At 38.5% G+C, this 9,769-nt stretch overlaps 1 protein-coding gene across 1 annotated transcript; it reads right to left on the reverse strand.

The window, feature by feature from the left end:
- Nucleotides 1–1,930: 1,930 nt before the first annotated feature.
- LOC115693011 (G-type lectin S-receptor-like serine/threonine-protein kinase At4g27290) lies at nucleotides 1,931–5,458 on the reverse strand. The gene is made up of 7 exons (XM_056302504.1): nucleotides 4,078–5,458; nucleotides 3,725–3,850; nucleotides 3,481–3,605; nucleotides 3,204–3,414; nucleotides 2,800–3,037; nucleotides 2,573–2,723; nucleotides 1,931–2,496 (listed from the first exon to the last, which is right to left on the reverse strand). The coding sequence occupies exons 1-7, from the start codon at nucleotides 5,357–5,359 to the stop codon at nucleotides 2,188–2,190; spliced, it is 2,442 nt and encodes an 813-aa protein (XP_056158479.1). The 5' UTR covers nucleotides 5,360–5,458; the 3' UTR covers nucleotides 1,931–2,187.
- Between the last annotated feature and the right edge of the window lie 4,311 nt (nucleotides 5,459–9,769).

Consider the following 9,769-nt stretch of genomic DNA (forward strand, 5'->3'; position numbering starts at 1 on the left):
ACTAGGATGAAATGTGGGGATGGACGGGATATTTAGTCTAAAAAAACATCAGTTCTATCATTTGACAATGCAAATTGTCATAAAGACGATTCACGTCATTATGAATAAGAAACTCGTTTGATACTCTTGAGTCTTGAAGCTTGTTGGCCTTCATCTCGTGCTAAAAAGTCCTCAATATGCAAGCAAGCGACAGATTCATATCCACACATATCACAATGCTTTCATAAACTTTTCAGATTGTTTTTAGCAAATGTCTTTCACATCGAATTATTTGCTAGCCCATATTTAAATAGGAAGACTCTTGAACACAACTATGCACAATTCCGAAGCTACTCTTAGAGGGATTGATGATCATGGTAGGACAACTAGGAGCTGAAACAAAACCTGTATTCATTGGTCTCCTCTTTCCTTAGTACAAACCAAACTAATGATATGATAAACAAAAGTTTTAATTTGACCAGCTGTCTTATTTATATTTCCTTATGTTATTCCTTCCTCGTGCAAGATACTAATATTTCCCTTTCCATGTCAGGCCCACATGGGATATCTCTTATCTAATCTGTCATTATGGTATTGTATAATTGTTTCCTGTGGATTCTGATTCCCCCCTTAATACTACAGGAATGTTGGATTTCATGACAAATTTGCCTAGAATAATATCATTAAGCAAAGGACCGCCAGATTCCTACATTATCACTCTTATTTTGAGAGCCTAGGAAAGTCATCCAATATTTAGGCTCCGTTTGTTTCGCGAAAAATGAATGATTAGTAAAATATTTTCCTAAAAATAATCACTCATATCGCTTGAACGTGAAGTACTCCTTTTGGAGATTGAGCATGGTGAATTCTCGTAGGGTCGTGACACGATTTGTCCTTTTTTTAATGCTATCTTTCTTGTCCCATCGCATCTCGTTTTGCCCATTTTTCTTGATGATTAGCTCAATGCTCGATGAGTCTTAATGTTTGCCCTATACCTCACTATAGTATATATTGATCTACCACACGCTTCTTAATACCGTCAAGATCATAAAAAGGGACCCTAGCTGAACTGCGACTTTGAAAGTACTTAAAAAAAAGTGTACAAAACAAATGAAATGTCAAGAATTATGTATTAGACATCAATCATTAACTGATTCTTTTCATCGTTAGATTGGGTAATAAATTAGTCTGAAATTCGAGATTGCTTTCTTTTTTTTGTTTCCCCTTTCTCTAGTGAAAAATAGGGTTAATATCACGAAAAACCTCAAACTGGTACACCTGTGACAAATTTAACCAAAACTAATTTTTTGACCACCCAAAATCCCAAACTGGTAAACCTGTGACAAATTTACCATAAACTAATTTTTTAATCACTAAAAACCCCAAACTGGTATATCTGTGACAAATATACCCTCCGTTAAATTGGATCAATACCACGAAAAATCATAAATTGGTAAATTTGTGACAAACAGAGGGATAAAACTATAAACTGGTACACCCGTCAACTGTCACGTGTCATCAAACTCACCAATTTGACGATAAAATTTAACGGAAATGAACAGAGGGTAAATCTGTCACAGATGTACAAGTTTGGAGTTTTTGGTAGTCAAAAAATTATTTTGGGGTAAATTTATTACAGGTGTACCAGTTTGAGATTTTTTGTGGTATTAACTCTAAATAATAATTGCTTTGTTTATAGACGACAAAATGGAACATTGCCACTGGTGGGGGCTCTTCCACTAGATGTTGGCAGTCATGAGACGATAAATTTGACAATTTCAACTTGGGAACTCCGGAGTCCGGGCAAGTTAATGCTAGCCCCACATGCTAAAGAATCTGTTTATTGAATTTCAGATATTGACTAAACTAGTTAACAACATCAGGACAATAGAATTTTTCACTCTTTTGTCATTTTGATTAATGCACTGAAAGTGTTGTCGGACTCATTCAATGAAGACCAAACAATAGATACTTTATTTTGTTTATAAATGTGGAAGTACTTCATTGGGATAGTACATATCGAAGTATCGTATAAGGATGAAGGGAAGCAGTAAATACAATTACTTGCTCCTACAAAAGTTTAGAGAGTCGATATTATTTATCTCCACGCATAATCATTGGCAATGGACTTCAATAAAAAGGCCTTCACCAAGTTGCTAATCTAAAATTCTAAGCTGCACGCAGCGAGGAACATCCTCGATGGGAAGTTTAGCGACCTTCAGGCATGGTGATCGTAATGATATTCCTTGTGCACGATTCTTCCCTTATTAAAGATGCCTCTGTGCTCGATGGAACTCTCTCCATGAAGAACCCGGGCTGTTTAGGCTGTGGCAAGATTGCTTCCTCATTCGCTAACATGAAAACGACTGAAGACATTGTTGGCCTGTCTCCAGGACACTTTTGGACACATAGCAAACCGACATGGATGCATCTCTCTACTTGGGATGCAATGAAGGAGTCGCATAGAGATTCATGTAGAAGCTCCAAGGACCTGCTTGCGCTCCACAGCAACCATGCCTAGGACAAATCCATCCATGTCATTAATCATCACATAAAAGACATGAGTTTATACAACCATACTTTACTGACTTACATGACCAAGAAGATTGTGTTGATGATCAGGATGGCAGAACCCTCTGTTCCTTTTGCCACTTACTATCTCTAGCAAAATTACACCAAGGCTAAAAACATCGGATTTCACGGAGAAATTTCCATCAAAAGCATATTCTGGGGACATATAGCCACTGCATTAAGAATATCATGACTCAAATTACCCAATGTTCATAAACAATTGCTCGTTGAACAAGATGAGAAACTTACTAGGTACCAACAATTCTTCTCGTTCTTGCTTCTCTTTCATTGCCTCCAAAGATTCTTGCAAGGCCAAAATCTGATATTTTAGGATTGAGGTCAGCATCTAACAATATGTTGCTTGTTTTGAGATCTCTGTGAATGACTTGTAGTTTTGAATCTTGATGAAGATAGAGAAGCCCTCTCGCAATTCCTAAAACTAAGTCAAAGCGACTCTTCCACGCTAATAAGAAGCTTTTGTCATCATCTGCACACAGACATGTAAGTCTTATCATTTGAGCTCGGCACTCTAAAGAAAATGAGTTCATCGATTAGCATTTGGATGTATGTCCATGCAGAGGCACAAATAACATACAGACTAATGTCATGGGGGTCAAGTGAAAAGGAAATGAAAAGGATCAAGGAGCTCGAACCGAAAATGAAATAATCCAAGCTTTTATTTGGCATATACTCATATATTAACATTCTTTCTTCTCCCTCCATGCAACAGCCTAGAAGTCCAACAAGATTCCTATGCTGAAGTCTGGCAATTAGGAGTATTTCGTTCATGAACTCTTCGAGACCTTGTCTTGAACTTTTGGACAGCCTCTTCACCGCTATTTCTTGACCCATGGAGAGAATTCCCTACATGTTTTTTCAATTACGTAAGCTTCTCGTGTTCTATAAACTCACAAATTCATCGCTTATTACCTTGTAGACTGAACCAAAGCCACCTGCTCCTATCATGTTGGTCTGCGAGAAATGTCCAGTAGCAACGGCAATGGTAGAAAAGTCAAATAATGGTAAATCAATGTCTTCCTTCCGACTTTGCAAGCCTACAAGGATGAACGTTATCTATCACATGGAAGTGATACTCAATTGGTCATGGTCCGATAGCCGAATTTCAACACAAATCTTCTCAGTAAAAAGGAGACTGGATTAGGAACAAGCTTACCTCTTCTTTTCATTCTACTCTTCCACATAATACTCAATGCTATCCCTGCTATAAACAATCCAGAAATGACTGAAGCCACAGTGATAGTCAACAGTTTTTTTTTATTGACAGGGCTGCGGATGGAATCTAGAATAGCCAAGAAAAGGTGTGTCAATTAATTTCAGAAAATATTATGTTCATAAGTTGATGAATGTAACCAAAAATAGTGCAGCAAAAGGATAAGCAAATGAGTAATAAGTAGTTGGGTACAAGATCAAGATTAGTCCAGCATTTACTATGTACACAACTAAAAAAAAAACAAGATCATCGCAGCGTAGAAAAGCGATTGTTAACTGAATCACCATGCGCACTACCTAACTCAGAAGCAGGTAATCTTATGTAGAAATTTTGTTCATAGTTGACTTGATCGGATTCTCTTATATCAATGAGATTGCCGAACCACATCAAACAGCCACTCCCTCCTCCACTAACGTCTGAATTAGCATAAGCCGTACAAGAACAGTTCTTTAGACACTCCACCTTGCACTCCTCAAGGCTTATATTCTTGTTTACCCTGAAGTCTATCAGGTCAGGCGGTTTCAGCATCGAAAGTTTCAAAAAGCCCTCTTCGTGAGAGCAATTCAACTGAGCTTTCCTAATGCACCCACTGGTTGAATTTACTTGCCACTCTTCTTGGGACTTGGGCATGAAACCTTGCAAGCACTGGCATCTAGGGTCTTTGTTACTGCTGCAGACACCATTGGCACCACACTGTCCATAGTTATCACATGAATCACGGGGAGACATGATCATGGCATCCCATGTAGAGCTCTCTTTCTTCCTTAGAAGACGTTCCACAAGACCAGACTGATTCAATGTGATTATGGTGATGATATCATCCCTCGAAGATTCAAATTCAAAATATACATCTGTTTCATTGTAGACAAACTTCGGCCTGAAAAAGGTAATCTCAATCACTGGAGCTCCCGTGAAATGAACTCCATTCCATGGCCCTGTTCGAAATGTTTTTGTGGAGTCTCTTTTGAGCAGTTCAAATCGGGGCAACCCATTAACATTTATTCCGTAGGTGTAGTTTCCAGATGAAGGATCATCTGTGCTTTTCCAAGAAGACAGACGCCATTCAACACCGGCTTTGAGGCTCCATCCCACTCGCATACCAGCTAAAAGGGTGTCAGTTGGATAGTCAAAGCTCTGCCATGAGCATTCACCAGAATGTGAACTGGTGTTCTCTGAAACAATAAGGTTACCGGAATCCAACAGCTGTGCAACTGCGTTTCTTAAAATCCTGGATGAATTTGAAGACCAAATGACACTCTTTGATCGGTCGAGAACAACTAGATTCCTCTCATCACTAAAGGTGAGAACACCATTTGAATCAGTCAGTGGGTTGTTTCTGTTGGCGACCCAAACGACTTTTTCAGAACTAAATTTGTACCATATCCCCAAGTACCTATACTTGGAGTTTTCTGGAGAGAAGAAGCCAAGCTCAAAGCTTTGGCCTGAAGAGACCAATTTCTCTCCATCTTTAATGGACTGACCTGAACTTAAGGTATCATATGCGATTGACAAGTTCAGCACAAACATGAGAGAAATAGAGTAAAAGAAAGGGAAATAAGGAAGCTTTTCCAATGCCATAAAGCCTTCTGTTAATTTTTTCCCTGGCTCCTCCCTCTCAATAACAAGTTTTAAACTCAAAGGTTCTCACCAAGAATATCTAGCTGGAGCCTACCTGACGGGATGTTCTGTAGTTTTATTGCAGAGTCCATCACACTCAATTCCTAGTAGGATAAAATATCAAGGGTCGTGGAATAGTCAAGCTGTCAAGTGGTGTTCGTTAGGAGACATGTCATGTCTATTAATTCAATGCAAGAAAGTCACACCCCTCTCCTCACGGCCCAATTACAGCCTACGGGACAGAGACAGGGTGATAACTAATAAATCTTCCCCGAGCAGGACAAAGGATGGAGTTGGTCCCCAAGGCCTATTTTTCAACCAAAATCATTCGGCTTGTGCTAATCTAAAGGAATACGTGACAACACAAGTTTGGCAACTTGTAAGCAATTTTGTGATATTTCTAACTCCATAAATTCAGAGCAATCTCAAATTAAAAACACAACCAGGGACTTGTGTATCCTTTTGTTGCAGTTCCTGGATGACCTCTAATTACAAACATTTACACCGTTACACATGGTCGTTTCGGCTACTTTGCCTAACGTGGAAACAGAAGTACTGAGCGACAAGAAACAAAATCATCAACTGATCATTCCTCTGCGGTCAATGGTGCATTCACATGTTATGCAATATGTTATCTACTAAAACTTGCATAAATCAAGAATCAAACAAATTTAGCCTTGGCATGTCTTAGATCTGTTTACAATTCCTCGTGAAAACCCATTCAACCTTGCAGCATTGTCATCGTGGTAGCATTAACTGTATGGACTAAAATTTGCACCTTTTTGAACTACTAGGCTGTTTAGGTTTAGGCAAGATTGCAACTTCATTTCCTAACTAGGGATCGACAGAGGAAATTGTAGGTGTATCTCTGGCGAACTTGTAGATGCATACAAACTTCCTGAATACACCTTTCTGCTTGAGATTTTCCAAATGAATCATACAAACGCCTGTCCACAAGTTACATGCCTCTGTCTTCAATCGAAAGCAACCGTGCCTGAGAAAAATTGCAATTTGGTAAAAGTATGAAAACTGAGAGAGGGAGAAAACCACATGTTAATCCTGCTCTCTCTTACATGTCCAAGAAAGTTGCGGTGGTGACTCGGATTGCTAAACCCTCTACGTCTCTTGTCATTTACAATCTCTAATTAAAATATATTAGATCTCACAGAAAACATTCCATAGAACACATACCCTGGGGACATATAGCCGCTATATTGATAATGATCTCACTTTTAATCACCTAATGTAATGTTGAGATTTCTACTCGTACATCATTTTACAATATGTAGCCCAATCCATTTATAAACAAAAATACATGCAATCTGGAGTTGTAACAAATTATACTGTTGGGAAATCAAAGTGGAACGGTCATTGCTTATATACTAGATATGATCAATGTGAGTACAAAAGGTTATACTTGTTTGACATCATTCTGAATCATTTCTTAACTGACTGAGCATATAATCGACTCAGCATTGTCTCTCTGTCTACATAAATGTTACATTTATTGCATCTCTTGTATCAACTTCCCCTGTTAATCCTGTACCCTGCATGGTGCAACTTCTGAAGATGGAGAAGCCGGGCTGTGAAGAGTGGAGTTGGGACAGAGGACACATCTGGAAAATCCAATGAGGACAATGGAGTAGACTCATAATGCCCTAAAAATTGGGAACTTTTACTTTTCCTGGTTTTTCATTTTTGGGTTCTCAAATAGCAAGCACCAGAATACCATCAGTCATGGAAGGAACAAGACACCAATGTTGACTCTTGGTCCCATATGGTGCACATAAACAGAAAAACCGTCAGATCGTAACAAGTCTATATAGAATCAAGCATATGTATGAAGCACAAACACACTACGATCTAATTGTCTGAACTGAACTCTTCAGCTAATTGATCTTTCCAATATAGGAATGGTTTGCTAATTGAGACGACAATGTTTTACACATTCCATTGGAGTGAACAAATTCTACCCAAAAGTGATAGTGTATGAAAGAGGATGCCGGCATGCAAATTTAACACGCGTGCTCTGTGATGCCCGTAGATTAACTCATTTGAAGTCTTGTTTGCTTTAACCTGTCTTATACCAAGCCTCACAGTTTTGTCATTTGGCGTACAGGTGGGTACTTTCCCAGGAGGCCACCCATTCTGGTAGTGCTCTCACCTAAGCACAACGTTGGAGTTCCAATGTTAAACTTGTTACTTGGGCATCCTAGAAGCCCGTTAGGAGTTACTCTGTCATTGGAGGAAGTCTCGTTCTAATACCATATTGTGACACTCCTAGATTAACTTAAGTATTGTTCACTTTGGACCATCTCATACGGAGTCTTACGGTTTTGTCATTTGGTGTAGAGGTGGACACTTTCCCAGGAGGTCACCCATCCTGAGAGTGCTCCCACCTAAGCACGCTTAACATTGGAGTTTCTATTATATTTCAATGGTTCGCCCACAATTAGGTGTATTTGAGAGGCACACTTTGAAGAGGTGTGAGTGGTTGTTTTTTAAGTTAAGTTAAAATAACTTCCTGATGAAAAAACAATCACATATTTAGAAAAGAACGTAGAGTAGAAAAGAACGTAGAGTGAAACGAACGTTCTCGTCTCTATCAGAATAACACATAAAAGGTCTCCATCATTATTTTGAGAAGACGATCGGCATTAATGTTGTGGAACAAGAATATTTTCCTTGTGATTATATTCGGACCATTGTGAAGTTGTAGATTCTTCTATTACTCGCTAGTGATTTAACTAGGCAAAAGAACACTACAAGTGCCATAACTTGTGTACGGTGCTCACTTTGGTGCCATAAGTTTTTTTTGGATCACTTTAGTGCTAAAATTTTTGAAAAACGATCACTTAAGTGCTAAAATTTTTGAAAAACGATCACTTAAGTGCCAACTCCGGTGCCGTAAACAATTTTTCGCCGTAAATCCGACGTGGCATTTTTTTTATTAATTTCTGAAGCTGACGTGGCTCGCCGGAGATTGGCACTTAAGTGATCGTTTTTCAAAAATTTTAGCACTTAAATGATCGTTTTTAAAAAATTTTAGCACTTAAGTGATCATTTTTCAAAAATTTTAGCACTGAAGTGATCCAAAAAAAACTTATGACACTTAAGTGATCGTTTTTCCTCCGACTTGGCATCAAAGTGATCCGAAAAAAAGTTATGGCACCAAAGTGATCTCCGTACACAAGTTATGGCACTTATAGTGTCCTTTTGCCGATTTAACTATATTCCTGGGTAATTCTTTTGTTATGCATCGAAAGGTTAGTCGATTTCTTTCGTGACTTTTTCCCTACAGTTCCAATGCTAAAGTTGCCGTTACTTCAAAAGGCATCTTGCATGAGTTAATTTCAGTTTCACATATATATCCCAGAAATGCTCCTAATGCTAAACTTTCCGCTTGTTCAATGCTCAATTTGGTTCATTCTTACCTCATTCGCCATCTTGGAAACCTGTCAGAAGCCACTCCTTGTCCGGATCCCCGCCCTTGTCGGACCGGTTCCTTACATATTCATTATTTTAGAGCATAATAAGAAACACAAGAAACCAAGTAGCGTATTCATATAAGTCAAGAGCGTCAACTTCACCAGACCTGCAGAAATGTCCCCACTCATGTTGAATCAGAGGGTATTATACGTAAATAGGGTCCACGTCAAATTGATCCACCATTCCTTTCAGGTTAAAGAGAAAATCATAGTTTTGTGTCCGCTGTAAAGCTAGAGCCCAGAAATCTCTTCTCACCACTAAAAGTTCTAGCAAATATTCTTCATCTATCTTCAGGACAAAATTCTGTTGATTTCTCATATTCCTGGAATATACTAACCCCAGCCTCCTACTTATTGCTCATCTTAACCAGACAAATGTCGGATTCATGAGATATTTCGTTAACCTCATCAGCTATTTTGAAGGCCAGTCAAAATCCAAGTACATGGCCCAAATATGAAGTTACTAGCAAAGAACTCGTGCTATGCACGGGCTAGAAAATAACTTCAATATTTATCAATTAGTACGGACATGTTATCCTAAACACTCTTTTCTTTGCTGTGCAAGTTCTCTTTGCAGGAAAAATGGAAGAAAAAGTTCTGATTAAACTTTCTTTTTTGATTATCAAGTTTTGATGACAGAAGTATATTTGTCTCATTCTAATTGTACTCCCTGTATATCCTTATTTAAGAACTAATTTTCTTTGGTTGTCATTAATTATCTTGTGAAATACATTCTGTTTCTCTTCACACTTACTTGAAGTTCTTTTGTGGAGAACTTCAAATTGGGGCCACCCGTTAATATTTATGCCATAGGCGTAGTCTCCAGAGGAAGGATCATCCATGCTTCCTCAAGAAGTCAGATATCGTTCAAAAACCGGCTCTC

This window comes from Syzygium oleosum, unplaced genomic scaffold (assembly GCF_021117445.2).
Source record: "Syzygium oleosum isolate NSW1041296 unplaced genomic scaffold, Sole_v2.1 Sole_v2.24, whole genome shotgun sequence".
Taxonomy (NCBI): Eukaryota; Viridiplantae; Streptophyta; class Magnoliopsida; order Myrtales; family Myrtaceae; genus Syzygium; species Syzygium oleosum.

Bases quoted from the DNA above. Each gene is read 5' to 3' on its own strand.
- LOC115693011 (XM_056302504.1), bottom strand. From the start codon at position 5,359: ATGGCATTGGAAAAGCTTCCTTATTTCCCTTTCTTTTACTCTATTTCT. The intron at 3,851-4,077 runs GTAGTGCGCATG...TGGCTATTCTAG, and splicing joins ATTACCTGCTTCTGAGTTAG to ATTCCATCCGCAGCCCTGTC. The intron at 3,606-3,724 runs GTAAGCTTGTTC...TCATCCTTGTAG, and splicing joins GAGTAGAATGAAAAGAAGAG to GCTTGCAAAGTCGGAAGGAA.